This window comes from Antechinus flavipes, chromosome 6 (assembly GCF_016432865.1).
Source record: "Antechinus flavipes isolate AdamAnt ecotype Samford, QLD, Australia chromosome 6, AdamAnt_v2, whole genome shotgun sequence".
Lineage (NCBI taxonomy): Eukaryota > Metazoa > Chordata > Mammalia > Dasyuromorphia > Dasyuridae > Antechinus > Antechinus flavipes.
The window spans coordinates 171,544,446-171,561,776 of NC_067403.1; the positions used below are offsets into that span (position 1 = coordinate 171,544,446).

General features: G+C 34.5%; 1 protein-coding gene across 3 annotated transcripts in view; it reads right to left on the minus strand.

Annotated features, from left to right (window-relative positions):
* Positions 1-17,331, minus strand: part of ABHD18 (abhydrolase domain containing 18) — a 52,212-nt gene that overhangs the window by 26,238 nt on the left and 8,643 nt on the right. For 2 of the 3 annotated variants that reach the window (XM_051963796.1, XM_051963797.1), the window contains exons 2-4: positions 6,669-6,768; positions 5,839-5,923; positions 1,576-1,676 (exon numbers count right to left, since the gene is read on the minus strand). In XM_051963796.1, the coding sequence (XP_051819756.1) occupies positions 1,576-1,676; positions 5,839-5,923; positions 6,669-6,760 (278 nt within the window). In that variant the 5' untranslated portion in view covers positions 6,761-6,768. Of the gene's footprint in view, positions 1-23; positions 64-1,575; positions 1,677-5,838; positions 5,924-6,668; positions 6,769-17,331 lie in introns of those variants that run through there. The other variant, XM_051963798.1, reaches the window with a different exon arrangement.

Here is a 17,331-nt window from a genome sequence, read left to right on the forward strand (position 1 = left end):
TACCTCTAGGACTTATTACTTACTATTCTCTACGCCAATCCCTCTCTTGACATCATTATCACTTCAGTACAATGAACTAGGTAGAGGAGGAAATAAGAAGTCACAGAAGATAAAGCAAGTAAATATTGGTCACTAAGTCAGACTATAATGACAATGCTGATATAAAGTTGCAGTTTGAAGGGATGATCACCAAATTAATTTCTGGACAATTTAGTTTCTTTCTCTTTATAATGAAGCAGAGGAATAAATGACCTCTAAGATTAAATAAAGTTTCTCAAAAAAATAGTACTAAGAATAAAGGTTTATGCCAAATCACCATAATCAAATATATAGGGGTTGTATAATCACAAATACATGGTTTTTGCATTTTGCGACTTTCAAAATTGTATTTACAGCAAGATTTCATTCTAATTGTGCAAATAAAACAATTTACAAAAACCACTAATACCAGAATCAAAATATTTTAAGAAAAAATAACATGAGCCAAATGAATCAAAATTTCTGTGATGAGAATAGGACATTAAAAATTTTTAATGTGTTTTTATTTGTTCTAGTAAATATTTCTCAATTACATGTAAAAAATTTAACATTCATTTTTTAAAAAAAATCTTGATTCCAAAATATCTCCCTCTTCCCTGTGAAGAGACAAGCAATTTGATATTGATTATACATGTAAAGGATGACATTTTAAATTAATGAGTTCCACAAATACTAAATTATATAGGCCAACTATTCACTAGCTGAAAGATAATGGATATTTTCTTTACCTCTTCTCTTTATAGAACAAGTTCCTCTTCAGCCACTTTTTGGTTTCTGGAACCCTTCATGTTACCACCACCTTACTTTCTACCCCATCCTATGCCTGCTTCCACTTTGCAGGGCAGAAGCAGCAATAGCATCCTTTCTGAATTACTAAAAAGTAGACATCTTTCTCTTTCTGTAGCTCCTCATTAGCATTCCAGAATACCAGTTCCCTTTTACAGCAACACAGGAGGCAGCTAGGTAGTGGACAGAACCTGAAGTCAGGAAGACTCCTGTTTCTGAATTCTAATCCAGTCTCAGGACAGTTAATAGCTGTGTGATTGAGGGCAAATCACTTCATCCTGTTTGCCTCAGGTTTCTCATCTGTAAAAGTGAGCTAGAGAAATACACAAGACGTGTATTTCTTTGCCAACAAAGTCCCAAATGGGGTCCATAAAAAATTGGAAACAATTCAAATGACTGAGTAGCAATGAGATAGTGATAATTTAGTCAAGGTCAGCCAAGCATTCCTAATTATGTTATGTAAAAAGCATAATCAAGCAATTTAATGATAAAGAAATAGGACTACAGAGGAACAAGAATGAAACACTTTAACTTTAGGACTCACTTCAGCTGTTATACTGGTTACAAATTACTCATCCATTCATGTAAGTAGCTCCTTAAGGACCTGTACCTGAAAACATGTTAGCCTATTCAAAGTCAGTCTATGTACTTAAAAGTAATAATACTGCTAATATCTTTAACTCAGACCAGAATGAAAGCATCACTGAGCTGTTTTTTTTAATATCCTATTTTAAGAATGAAATCTCTTACCTAGCAATAACAGATTCAATTGGCATGAGATCAGGAACATAATGAGCCATAGGAGAAACAAAATGTCCTTCAAGTATCTTACAGTCAGTTTCTTCTTCAATCTGGTAAAGGAGGAAAGAAATTAAAATGTGTGTTCCAGCTTAATACAAGAAACCAATTACCAAAAAAGTTCGATTCAACAGGAACTCTCTCTGGCTATGAGATATAAAAAAATCTTTTATAAGATATCTCTGTATTATGAATCTTTTCATTATTTTTAAATCAAATTTGATGAGGAATAAGGTATTCAGCTCACCAGATTCTTTCAGGGTTCTACAGAAAGGAACTTCATGGCAATAAATAAAGGAAAGCTGCATTCCAGTTACTATCATGTAGTTTCTGACTCTAGGACACAAAGCAGGTTCCTACAAACATAAGGATTATAGCTGTACTACTCCAAACAGCCACCAACAACTGTGTTACACAATTCCACTGTAGTATTTACCTCAATTAGTGTCAACCAAGGAAGAGGTATCTATTGGGAGGGAGGGGGATAAGATCTAATCATACTAAATCATCTGCCATATATAGCAGAGAATGACCAATTCAAAAGGGACCCTCATTAGACTATGTGCTCCCTATACCCATTCTTTAGGCAAGGGTTCTCTAGACTAATAGAGGTAACTTGAATGGAACGAAATTTAAGTACTTATTTACTCTGTGCCAAACACAGGAAGATAAATACAAAAAACAATCCTTGCTTTCAATAAGCTTATATTCTAACAGGAAACAGCACATACAGAGGAGAGGCTGACCAGGTACTTTCAGACCTTTATAACCAACCCCAGTCCTTTTTTTTCGTGAGCTCCAGAACTACATTATCAGTGGCCCAGGCACTAGGTCTCACTAGATTTAGGCATCTAAATTCATCATATCCCAAAACAAAACTCATTATCTTCCCCTGAAACCTATCCCTCTTCTGAATACAGACCATCTTACTAGTCACCCAGGTTTACAACCTTGATATGATCCATGACTGGTCTTCACCCAGCAATTGTTGTCAAATCTTGTTTCTACCTCTCCTACATCCCTTGTACATAACCCCCTACTTTTCATTCACATAATTAATACCCAAATTCAGGCCCTTTTACCCTTCCTGTGGATTATTACAACAGCCTTCAAAAGTTGACGTACTCACTTCCATTATTATTATTTCACTGTAATATATTCTATACATGGCTGGCATAGTAATAGGAAAATGATCATTTTTAATGAGATATGATTCAAGGCAATTTCAACAAACTTGTAATGGAAAGAACCATCTGCATTCAGAAAGAACTATGGAGAATGAATTTGAATCAACATAATATTTTCACATTTTTTGTTGTTGCCCTTTGCTTGATTTTTTTCCTTTTTGATGTGATTTTTCTTGCACAGCATCACGAATATGGAAATATGTTTAGAAGAATTGTACATATTTAACCTATATCAGATTGCTTGCTGTCTAGGGGAGAAGGAAGAGAGAGAGAAAAGTTTGGGAAAAGATTTTGCAAAGGTGAATTTAAAAAAATAAAATACTACTAAAAAAAACAAAAGAAAAAAGATAATGGATTGTTTTGAGTTTTTTAAATATCAGTGTCAATTTGCTTATAACAATAATTAATTATTGGTAAAATTTTTTCTCTTTTTATTGTCTCATTCAAAGCTCAGCCCTAAAGAAGGAAAGGGCTAACAATGAGATTCCACCCACTTGGGAGAACTTATTCCTAATTAAAGAGTAAAGAGAATCTAATCTAGGTGAATTCTGGCCCATTATTCAATTATTTAAGTGGGTCTGAGAGGAAATGATCAGCTACTATCAGAATAAGGTCTATCAGAACCCATTTCCTATTATATTAATTCTTTCATTGCTCACTAATTAGACTGATTTTCACATTCAGGGATGCCCCTTTTCCCAAGGATATTTAAACAGTCAAGGACCTCCATATTAGGGTGATAGGTTCCTGAGAGATCCATTGACTTCCACTTATTATATACTAGTCCAATTAAAAAACTGATTATTAATTATCAAGAAACCACATCTCTGACTTTTCATTTGTTTCGATTGTTGTCCTAACAGAGATCTGGCCATATTATTTCTCTTCTCAATAAATTACACTGGCTCCGTTTTTTAATTCTAAGATCAAATTTAAATTGCTCTTTTTGTCATTTAAAAACCTTCACATCTTAGTCCAAATCCACTTTTTCAGATTAATTACAAATAGCTCCTCATTAGACATTCTCTGGTCCAATCACACTAGCCTTCTGATTGCTCTTCATACAATCAAACATTTATTAAGCATTGTCCATATTCCAGCCACTGTGCTAATTAATAGGCACATCTCTCCATCACCATAATGGAAATTCCCTCTCTCCTCATCTTCATCTCTATGAATCCTAAGTCTTCTTTATCTTAAAAAGAGCTCAAGGACCTACCTCCTACATGAGTCTTTTCCTGCTTTCAAAAACCTTGGGCGAATTGCCTCATTTATCTGTAGAATGAGAGGATGGACTAGATGACCTCTAAAGGTCCCTTTCAACTCTCATTCTGTTAAGACTATTCAGTAAAAAGAAACATACCACCTTCTTTCCAATAATATAACTTCAAGAAAATTCTTGTTTTATTGCTTTTCACTCACTGCTTTCTGACACCCTCTTTCACAACCTCCTCACCAAAAAACAAAACAAAACAAAACTTTCCCACTAGATGGATGAACCACTCCCTATTTTCTTCTTTCCATCCTCCCCACTTTATTCTGGAAGTATGAATTATGATCAGATTAGCTCTGCAATCATACATGGAATGAGCGTCTTTGGCCTCATTCCTTATGCCCTAACTTTTACAACCACTTGGAAGAATCCTATATCACCAAGTCCCTATTCTAACAGCACTATCCCAAATTACTCAAATGTTGTGCTAATTTGCAAAATTCATCAGGAGGAACAAGAGGTTAAGAAACTTAAAAGAATTTTTTAAAACGGAAAATAGTACCAACTCTCAAATTGTACATTACAAAAAGAGTAATGATCAAAACTATTTGGAATTTTTAAAAAAACAAAACAGTTGATCAGGTGAACAGATTAAGAACACAAGATCAAAAGGCAATCAAATGTAGCATTAGTGTTCAATATACCCAAAAACTACAATTACTATAAGAAGGATTCACTACAAAAATTGGAAAGCAGGATGTCAGAAATCAGATTTAGATCAACATTTCACACCACTATACTCAAAAAATTCCAAATTCCTCAGTTTTCTGCTTTCCTCCTAATTTTGACTGCATTAGTTTTTGTTTGAGCAAAACTCCCTTTTAATTAATATAATCAAAATTACCCATTTTACATTTCATAATGCTATTTATTGTATGATCCTAAATTTTTCCCTTATCCGTAGTTCTTACAGGTAAACTATTCTATGCTCACTTAATTTGCTTATGGTGTCACCTTTATGTATGAATCCTGCACACATTTTGACTTTATCTTGGTACATGGTATAAGACATTGGTTTATACCTGGTTTTTGCCATAATGTTTTCCACTACTTTATTTCTTAGTCAGTACCAGATTGTTTTGATCATTATCAGTTTAAAATATAACTTTAAGGGCCCGGTATGACAAAGCCATCTTCTATCACATTTTTTTTTTTAACTGATCCCCTTGATATTCTTCATCTTTTGTTTTTCCATATGATTTGTCACTATTTTTTCCTGGCTCTATAAATTTTTTAAAAATTAATATGGAACTGAATAAGCAGGTTAATTTAGGAAGAATTATCATTTTTATTATATTGTTTCGGCCTACCCTTTCCAATTTTTAAAATCTGATTCTATTTTTGTGAAAAATAGTTTACAATTGATTTCAAGTAGTTCTGGAGTTTGTTTATGCATGTAGACTACCAAGTATCTTATACTATCTACAATTATTTTAAATGGAATTTTTCTCTCTCTTATTGCTAGACTTTGTTGGTAATATATAAAAATCTTGATGACTTATTGTCCTGTAACTTTGCTAAAACTGTTAATTATTTCAGCTAGCTTTTTTAGTTGGCTCTCTAGGCTTCTCTAAGTATTATATAATAAACATCTAATGAGAGATCAACAAATGAGTTTATTGTGCAAATACTAGCCCATATAATATAAATCACATTTATTCCTATGTTTTAATACCTATTACATCTTAACATTCAATTTAATCTTTACATATATTTTCACTAAAATTCAGATGACTGTATTTCTATTTTGAATACCTTGTCAATGTATACTGGATAATCTCTCGAAACCATATTCTGGCATTTTTCCCGATTACCAATTATCTTTCTGAATTCAAATAATCTGTTATGGAACAAAAAAAAGAGAAAGAGTTCAATTTTCCATCCATTATAAAAACAACCACAAATATAATAAATAGTAAATAAAAAAAATTCAAAATAGTTGAAACTGGGTCAAAATAAGCTTTTTATAAAAAGCCTATTCTAAAAAATTCCAGTTTAGAGTTCTAAAAGTATTCTTAATTTTTAAGTTCTAAATGCTTTCTAATAAACACAATTTACAATTCTGTGTTAACATTTAGAAAAGATGAATAAGAAATTTTTTGATTTGAAGGTGAACCACAACTATTCATGTTCTATTTTAATAATATATTACTTTAAAGTACGTAACATTGATTAAGTCACTTAGCCTTTGTTTTTGCCTCAGTCTCTTCAACTGTAACATAGGAATAATAAAGTGCAAGTCACTAGTAGGACTGTTGTCAGGATCTAATGAGATACTGTTGTCATGATCAAATGAGATAACTTACATAAATTACTTTTGCTAAAAGGTAAATGCCAAGTATAAACAACTAATGGTGTTAAGACCCAAGCATTCATTTAAGTATAAGTGCTCATTCTCACAAATAAATGACCTGATGTCATTAAATAGATGATCAGAGAATAGTCCTGGCCAAAAATATTATCTCTACAGCCACCCTGAAGATGAAAAGGACCAAATAATTGAAATTAAATATTTACTCAGATTGGAACTTTATGCAAAATAACATTTCCAAATCTAGTTTGAACACCCATGGCAAGATTCTCACCGTTTCAGATCTTCAGGTCTTCCCCATCCTCTGATGAAAAGCTTAGTGAGGAGTAGTCTTCGGTAAAAAACGTCTAACTTGCTCACACCCATTAGAATATCTAAAAGGCAAACACAAACATCACTGTGAATTGATTTTACTAATGGCACTTTTGAACATGTGAAGCTTCTACTAACATGTACAAATTCTGAAGCTTTAAATTTCTCCTTGGGAACAAATTGGAAAAATTTAAAAAGTCATATGATGAGGAAAAGGAGAAAATAAGTTAAAATAAAATAGACAACAATGGAAGAAAAATTAATAGATGACATCAATTTAAAAATATTTTCTTGTTACTTTCCTGCAATTTTGAAACTTTATACTTTTTAATCATCGAACTTTCAACCCACAGACATTTTTGATAAGTGTTGGAAATAATTCATCTTTTAGATTTATTGCACTATTAAGGAAAATTTAAACATAAAAAAAGAATTAAAACCTGCATTTCTAACAAGGTGCTAGAGAAGGAGTGGTGAATAGTATTTTTCTGGAGTTAGAAAGACCTATATGCTATGTGAACCTGGGCAAGTTAGTTAACCTCCTTCATCTCCTCTCAAAAAGTGAGAGAATAATATCTTCCTCCCAAGGCTCTTGTGAAGATGAAATAAGATGTCAAATCTTAGTACTATAAGAAATGCTAATTTCTTAAATCATTTTGTTTTTCTTTCCAATTTAAAGAAACATTAAAGTAACTAGAATGTATAAGGCATTGAAGATACAAAGATGAAAAATTACATGTCTTTTTTGTCAACCAATCAATAAAGATTTATTAAGCACCTAGTATTGTGAGAATTAGATGAGGGTTTAGTTTCCACTTATAAAACTTAAAGATTATTGAAACTGAAACCTAAGAAGTGAAACCTAAAGAGAGAAATCATAATAAATTAGAATAAGAAACACTGTACCAGATCATGGGATGGAGACTCACAAGTCGGGGAATTGGGCTTTCTGGATAACTTGTATAGCTATAACCTCTATAGTACAGAGCCAGTGGGGAATCAGGGAAGGGACTTGCAATAAAAGACTATGCTTTGGTGCTTCAAAGGTATCCTTTAGATACCTGATCTTGCAAGAAAGTAAAATAAGCAGGGGTGAATATTGAAAATTGTCTTTGCATATATTTTAAAAAAGAAAGTAAAATTAAATCTTTTACTGGCTTCATCAGCAGGTCTGTAGTTCTTGGTTAAGACTCTTGTGTCTTACACTATGTGCCAGGCAACATACTAAATGCTAGGGATAAAAAAAAAAAGCCAAAAGAAGTACTTTCCCTCAAATGGCATCTTAAGGGAGCCACCATGCAAACAAATATATACAAAGAAAACTAGAAGCAGGATAAAAAGGAAATAACAGAGAAAACACTAGAAATAAGAGGAGTTGAGGAGAGGTTTCTATAAAAGGTGAAATTTTATTCCTTCAAAGATCAGTAGGCAGAGTTAGAAAGAGTGCATGGGTAATTTTTCAACATTGACTTAAAAAAAATTTTTTTTAAATAGCTTTTTATTTACAAGTTATATGCATGGGTAATTTTACAGCATTAACAATTGCCAACCTTTTGTTCCAATTTTCCCCTTCCTTCCCCCCCACTCCCTCTCCTAGATGGTAGGATGACCAATACATGTTAAATATATTAAAGTATAAATTAAATACAAAATAAGTATACATGTCCAAACCATTATTTTGCTGTACAAAAAGAATCGGACTCTGAAATATTGTACAATTAGCCTGTGAAGAAAATCAAAAAAATGCAGGCGTGCAAAAATACAGGGATTGGGAATTCAATGTAATGGTTCTTAGTCATCTACCAGAGTTCTTTCGCTTGGATGTAGCTGGTTCAATTCATTACTGTTCCATTAGAACTGATTTGGTTCATCTCATTGCTGAAGATGGCCAGGTCCATCAGAATTGATCATCATATAGTTTTGTTGTTGCCATATATAATGATCTCCGGGTCCTGCTCATTTCACTCAGCATCACTTGTGTAAGTTTCTTCAGGCCTTTCTGAAATCATCCTGTTGGTCATTTCTTACCGAACAATAATATTCCATAATATTCATATACCACAATTTATTCAGCCATTCTCCAATTGATGGGCATCCACTCTGTTTCCAGTTTCTGGCCACTACAAAGAGGGCTGCCACAAACATTCTTGCATATACAGATCCTTTTCCCTTCTTTAAGATCTCTTGGGATATAAGCCCAGTAGTAACATTGTTTGATCAAAGAGTACGCACAGTTTGATAACTTTTTGAGCATAGTTCCAAATGGTTGGATGTATTCACAATTCCACCAACAGTCAACATTGACTCTTATAAAACCTTCTGTTCCAACTTTTCCCCTCCTTCCCCTCCCCTGGATGGCAGGTAGTCCAATACATGTTGAATATGTTAAAGTATATGTTAAATCCAATATAGGTATACATATTTATATAGTTATCTTGCTGCACAAGAGAAATCGGACCTAGAACGAAGGTAAAAAAAAAACCTGAGAAGGAAAACAAAAACGTAAGCAAACAATAACAGGAAGAGTGGAAATGTTATGTTGTGATCCACACTCATTTCCCATAGTTCTCCCTCTGGGTGTAGCTGATTCTCTTTATTACTGAACAATTGGAATTGGTTTGAATCATCTCATTGTTGAAGAGAGTCACGTCCATCAGAATTTATCATCATATGTTATTATTGTTGAGGTGTATAATGATTTTCAGGTTCTGCTCACTTCACTTAGCATCAGTTTATGTAAGTCTCTCCAGTCCTCTCTGAAATCATCCTGCTGGTCATTTCTTATGGAACAATAATATTCCATAACATTCATACACCACTATTTATTCAGCCATTCTCCAACTGATGGTTATCCATTCAGTTTCCAGTTTTTAGCCACTACAAAGAGGGCTCAGGTCCCTTTCCCTTCTTTAAGATCTCTTTGGGATATAAGCCCAGTAGTAACACTGCTGGATCAAAGGGTATACTCAGTTTGATATCTTTTTGAGCACAGTTACAAATGGCTCTCCAGAATGGTATTCTACCAACAATGTATCAGTGTCCCAGTTTTCCCACATCCCCTCCAACATTTGTCATTATCTTTTCCTGTCATCTTAGCCAATCTAAGAGGTGTGTAGTAATATTTCAGAGTTATCTTAATTTGCATTTCTCTGATCAATTATTTGGAGCACCTTTTCATATGATTAGAAATAGAGGAAGAGAACTCTTAGACATCTATCACTGGTTAAAATTTTGCTATTGTGTGAATTAACAAACAGGAGTTAGCAAGGAAAGTTTTTTTTGTTTTGTTTTGAACAATTAACAAGTTCCCTAATTAAACTCACAATTAACTAGAAGATGCTATTAAAGGCAATACATCATGTATTTCATTTATCAGCAGGCTAAATCTATGGAGAAGTTTGTCAGACTAATCCCCAAAAGAGAGTTAGTAAGGAAGAGCTTACACCATTGACTGGTGGGCTAACCCTAAAAGGAATTTAGCAAAGAACTACAACATGGGCAGATGTTTTATATGGTGAATATAACTTTGGGGGTTTCACAATGACTTACTCTCACCTCTTGGCCTATCCCCTAATCATACCTTCATTTTAGTTAATTATGAATTCTACTGGGGAACTTGTCTCTCCCCTTGTTAACTGGTAAGGCCTTTCCTTCCTAATTCCTTGATGAAGCACATAACAAACAGGATAAGTATGTAATATGTAATGGATGTCTGCCCATAGTTGCTCTATGTTACAAACTTTTATATTATACTCTTTTTTTCAATTTATTGCTCTCTCAAATCTATTTCTATTTACTAATCGTGGTGCCTACTTTACTTCTTCAGAAGGAAAGGATAGTCCACCCTCAACTACCTTAAGAAGAGATAAAACTGAGAGAATGCTATTAGGTCAAGGGATGGATGCTATCTGCTCTCACCATGTGGCTGCTTAAGAAGGTTGGGAGGCATGATAGAAGGATTAGGCAATCACTGGTCACAATGGATAACTCAGAAACAGCATCCACTCCACAAATTTTTATAATACAAAGAACATCAAAACCGGAAGGAACTAGAAGAACCTAAGTTAGCTCCATTTTATAAAACCTTAGCAAAGCAAAGTCCAAGATCACACTACTCACCTATGGTAGAAGCAGAACTAGATCTCAGGTTTCCTAATATTCAGGCCAATTTTTCCAAAGTAACATACCACCCCAATTCCTTTTAACAAACAGAAATAATTAGCAAAGGAAAGGCACTAAAATTAAGAGGTATTAGAAAATTTTCCCAGAGAATTGTGGGATTCAAAGTCAGAGAACTTGGAAGGAAAAGATGAAGAGGGAGGATAATCTAGATATAGGGAATAGCTAGAGGAAAATGCCTGGAGCTAGAAAATGGAGTCTAGTTCACAGAAGATCAATGAGGCCAATGTAATTAGGTCAAAGAGGATAAGTGGGTATATTCTCCCTTCTTCCTATTAACACAGCTACTACCTACTCTATATTCTGATACAAAAGTAGTTTTCCCCAAATGCAATCAATGTCCTTTCATGTCTCTCTCTGACGCCTTCCCTCTATTCCCCCCAATCTCTCTCCCATATTCAGTAAATTCAAGTGACTACTACTACTTCCAGGGCCAAAGTTCTCTGGCATTTAAAACTTTTCACAATCTAGTCCCCTTGTACCTTTTCAGATTCCTTACAATCTGTATATAGCCTTGCATGTAAATAACAGTTATTTATATGTTGTTTCACTTATTAGAATGAGATCTTTGAAGGCAGGGACTTCAAAAACAATTCATCACTGTAATCTGGTGATATTTCAGATCCAGTTAGAAGAGGCAATTCTCCTAAATTTAATGTTACTTTGTATTTTTTTGAGTGCCAAATATATGCCTTATTTAAAATTTTCAAATGAAAACAGATACCTGAAATAAACTAAATTCAGTAGATCAACCCCCCCCCCAAAAAAAACCCGATTTGCCATAATTTTAACATAATACGACATAGAATTACTGACAAGTAACACTATACTGCTGAGCTGAAATTTTAGAATACTTTTATTAGTCCTTCACACTATCATTCTAGGAATCAATTACTATTGCTCTTTTAGACTCTGAAATATCAATTATTGATTTTCAAATGGAGTGTAGAAATGTTTCTTAGGAAATTTCATTTTCCAGATATCCATTAAAATTTTTTTTATGCTATAAATGATTCATATTGGCCTTCAATCACCACAAATTCAGTTCCCTTTGACCTGGTAGATGTCATCAACCACTAGAAATCAAACAATGTAAGATGCTGTTTACTACTTCTTCTTCCCAGCTCAACATCCAGAAAGTCACATCAGAAGCTCCAACTACAGAGGCACAAAACCAATTATAATTGCTTCTCAGCCCAAGGAAGCAAAGAAAGACAGGAAAAGCAGAGGAATCCCAAGACCTAGAGAACAGATTGGAGGCTTGATTAAATTTGATCGTTCTTTGTTGCAAATGAATACTGTGCCTTGATTACTGTATCTTTAGAAGTTTGAGGACCAGATCCTAGAGGCTATAATGTTAGTTTAATTAAGGGGGACCTTGAAAGATTGTTTCTAGTCTACTTCCAGACTTCAAAATTCTAAGCAGTTGAGCATTCTTTTTAAAAATATGTCGGAGAGGGGCAGCTAGGCAGCAGCCCTGAAGTCAGGAGGACCTGAGTTCAATTCTGAACTCAGACATTTAATGCTTTCTAGTTGGGTGACCCTGGGCAAGTCACTTAACCCTAATTGTGGGGGGTGGCAAAGTCATACAATTACATACATACATACAAGAATACAATTCTTCCACTTTAAAAGAAAAACATTTTTCTCTTGTTTTTGTATCACTTTCATTTCCCAAGACATCCCTTACCCACACTCTCCCTAACAAAAAAACATTTTAGAAAACTGCTAGATAAATCACCCACCAGCAAATCCAACATAATGTCCCACATGCAGTTTTCTGCACATCTGCAAAGAAGGAATATGTAACTCCCTCTCTTCTTTGGGGTCAAATTTCGTCATATAATTTCATAGCATTTGAGGTTAGCTATTTTTGGTCACTTTCCTAGTTCTTCCCATTTATACTATTTTAATTGTGTAAGATTTTATTGGTTCTGCTTACTTCATTTTGCTTAATTTCATGTATATAAATTTTCCCACATTTCTTTGTATTCTTCATATTCACTATTTCTTTCAGTGCCCTACTGCACTAATATGCTATAATAGTATACTGGATTCACCTACCACAATCTGTTACTCTATTGTGGTATATATGGGACCTTTTTATTTTTGACCTCATTAGGGTATAATATGCTTAACCTGAATCAAATAGTATGGCATATTAGTCACTTTCTTGACATAATTCCAAATTACTTCCTAGAAGGGTAGCTAACAGCTCAACTAAGAGTGATGCAACAGTGATTACTGTCAATCGAAAGCCACAAATACTGAGTCTATTCTACCAAACACTGTGCTAAATTTCTTAATGCCTTGTCTCTCAACCCAGGGCTTTACTGCATCATACTTTTTGAGCCAAATGTAGTTCAGACGTTAAGGAGCATCTTCTACTAGATGTAGAAGGTGCCTAAAACTGATGTCAGAAACGCACTGAAAAAGGTAGACTGTAACACAACACTCCTCTATGTTGTTCTATGGTGCCATCTGCCTTACTAGAATAGGCTCTGTCTTAGGGAACAGTCCATTTCCTGACCCCAAAGGTCATAACAAAGGCTGGATTATGTTATTATAGAGGACCATTAGAAACATATATTTCAGGGAAGGGGTTGCACTAGATCAGGAATGGGGAGTGTCTAGCCTATTAAGACCTGTTAAATGATGAGCTAAATGCTAAGCACAACGATCTCCCACTACTTGAGTTATTAATTTTGTATGGCCAAGAATAGTTTTAAATGTCCAAGTTGCTCTTGGTGGAAAAAAGGTTCCCCACCTTTGTACTACATAATCAGTGAGGAATCTGTGGTTCTAAAAAAGAAAAAGAAAAGTAAGACACAGTCCTTCCCCTCACAGAATCCACCAAGACGTGATTAAATTTTGTGCTGTAAGATAAGCTACAAAAGTCCTGACTGCCACAGATGCACTCTAGACTTAATTGGTAAAGGGGAAAAATCTATAAGTAAACTTTTATTCTGCATTACAGTACCAGGTATTTGCTAAGAGCTGGGGATGAATATATAATCATAAGAATCAGTCAGTCAATATTTGTTAATTGCCTACTGCATGCCAGATGCTGTGCTAACTATTTAAGATATCTCAAGGAGCAGGCCATACATTAAAAAAAAGCTGAAACAGAAGTGTCACTCAGTGTAGAGGCACAAGTGGGAAATGTTAGGGTGAATGCCCCGAGTATGTTCCGTAAAATGGAATATCTGGAAGGAGTTTTGCATGTTTACCAACTATCTTCTCCAACCAGAGAAGGAAAGATCCTGGGGGGCAGGGGTACTGAGGAAATGTGTGTTTCAGAACTGAAGTCAATAAGCAGGATGATGAGTTTTTGGAGATCATAAAGTCCAATGGAAGAAAAGATAAGCAAGACAGTCTTAATCCTCAAAGAGTTTACATACATTCTCCTGGGGGGAAAATAATATTTAAAAGGAAGCTAGAAAGCAAGGGGTAAGGTGGAGAGCCACACAACATTTTTAAGCACACTGAGTTACTTACTGGTCTTTGAGTACTCATGGTAAGAAACAAAATATCTTACCAATAATTCCACTAACTCACTGATGAATGCAGGAAAGATTTATTTTATATTCTTGCAAGAATGGAAGTCTAGGTTAGTAGACACACCTTTAAAAATAATAGCTTTTAATTTTCAATATATGCAAAGATAGTTTTCAACATTCACTTTTGCAAAACCTTGTATTCCAATTTTTTTCTCCCTTCCTTCTCCACACCACCCTTCCCTAGGCAGCAAGTAATCCAATATAGATTAAACATATGCAATTCTACACACACACACACACACACACACACACACACACACACACACACACACATTTCCACAATTATCATGCTGCACAGGAAAAATCAGATCAGAAAGGGGGAAAAAATGAAAAAAAAAAAAGCAAGCAAACAACAAAAAAGATGAAAATACTATGTTTTGATCCACATTCAGTCTCCGTAGTCCTCTCTCTACATGCAGATGGCTTTCTCCATCACAAGTCTATTGGAATTGGCTTGAATTACCTCATTGTTGAAAAGAGCCACATCCATCAGAGTTGATCATCATGTAATAATTGTTGTTGACGTGTACAGGGTTCTCTTGGTTCTACTCACTCCACATAATATCAGTTCATCTAAGTCTCTCTAGCTTCTCTGAAATCATGCCACTGATCATTTCTTATAGAACAATAATATTCCATAACATTCTTCAGCTATTTTCCAGCTGATCGGCTTCTGCTCAGTTTCCAGTTCTTTGCCACTACAAAAAGGGCTGCTGCAAACATTTTTTGCACACGTTGGTCCTTTTCCCTTTTTTGTGATCTCTGGCACTGCTGGATCAAAGGGTATGCACAAGTTGATAGGACTTTGGGCACAGTTCCATATTGCTCTCCAGAATGTTATTACATAGTTAGTCCCTGACTCAAAGGAGCAAAGAAGAGGAAGGTAATAGAGAAGGGCTAAGGATAAAGGACAAAAGATTGTTTTCAAATCTCACCACCACCCCAAATTACAAAACTCATCCTTTTGGGGGAAGATAACCTGAACCCTTGATTATTTCTTTGTGTCCTATGGGTTTCAGTTTTCTAATTTGTTCCATTTCTCCAATTTAATTTTCATAACTGTGGAAAGCAAATAAATGACCATCCATTTTCTAGAATTTGGCTAAATTTGATAGTTTTGGGGCCTAGGGATTTTTGAGGACAGAAATGGTATTAATTTGTTTCAAAGCACATAAAACTGAACAGTGAGAAATGGACAGAGAGCCAAAAAGGCAAAGATCCAGCCTGATATTTCATTTTCTATATGATTGAAGCCAATAATATAGAAATATTGGTTCATCATTAATTTGTGCAAAACCTCTCATTATAATATCTTGAAACATTTCAAATAGGAATGTTCCACAGTGTAACAAAAAAGAAATTTTGATTTAACCATGCATGGGGAAAAGGATTGTGAAGTTTAAAATAAAAACATGAAGAACCAAAACAATTACTATTAAGTCACAAAAATAAAAAAAAGAGGTAGCTACAAGCTAGCTTAGCTTTTATAAAGCATTAGGGTTGTGAAAGTCAGAGGTTGTGTGTATTATCTCATTTGATTCTCATTACAACCTAGAGAGATACTTACTATCATTATGTCCACTTTACAGATTAAGAAACAGAGACAGGTAAGGTGACTTGCCCAGGGAATTAAGCAGCTAGTAAGTAGCTGAGGCAAGATTCAAACTTAATTCTTCCAGACCCCCAAATCTAGCAGCATTCTTCTACCCACATCACCACCAGCCTATCTGTGTTACTAAAGTGATGCAAGTGTCTGGCCATGAAATAAAAAGATCTTGTATCACTGCTCTCTAAACATTTAAGTTATCACGACCTTTGATTTAGAAGGGCCATGTTACAAGTTAACCAAGACATGAATCTCTATCCCTCATTACATAGCTAGTCCGTGCCCCAAGGGAACTTTCATTCTAGAAGGGGGAAAGGTAACAGAGAAGTGGTTCTGGCTAAGTTTTATCAGACATTGTATGTTAATGACCTGGTATTTGAGCATACAAATCAGCTTCTGGTGTTAAACTAGACATGCAGAAACAATTATTAGGCTAAGAATCAGACTATAAATAACCTACCTTTGTAGCCCACCAACCTCTACATAGCTATAAATTATAATGTGTCAAAAAATAATAATCTTAATATTTAAATGATCATGAGCATGTAGTTTGTAAGAGCAAACCCCAAAATCTGAAAAAGTTTTAGAAAGTAACATACTAGATTATTTAATAGAAGAGAGTGAGCTGGAAAGGAAAGGTTTATCTCCAAGCTTATGGCTTATATGATATAGAATTTAAATAAGAGTGCCCACACATGAATCACATAGTTAAGCAATTTTGCTGGGAGGGAAACTTGAATTTGGAGAAATCCAAAACACAAGCCTGAGTAAATTCAAAACAAATTCTTATTTGGATCCCAAAACTTGAGGTAATTCAAAATAGTCATCTCCAGAATTCCTAGAGTTATTGGAGTCATTTGACATTCTGGGCACAGGCACAACTTTTAATCATACAAGGTTGGATTAATAAATTAATAATTTTTTTGTGAACAATATAATAAATCATCTTTCCTATTGGCAGTTTCTAAGACTGAAAGTTTCTACCTGCCCCCATCACACCTGTCTTAAATCCTATTGGGTTCAGTTTTGGTTGCCATTTTTAAGGAGGGAATTATTAAGTTGAAGAAATGCTACCAGGATAGTGAAGACCACTGAGTCCATGTCATAAGAAGGGATTAGTCATATTTATCTTAGAGAAAAGATGTCTCATGACATGAAAGTTATTTTCATATAAGTGAAGAGCTGTCAGATTGAAGGAGGAATTAGATTAATTCTGTTTGACAGGAGAAGGCAGAACCAGGAGCAAACATGGAGAAGTAGTATAAAGGGAAATTTATGCT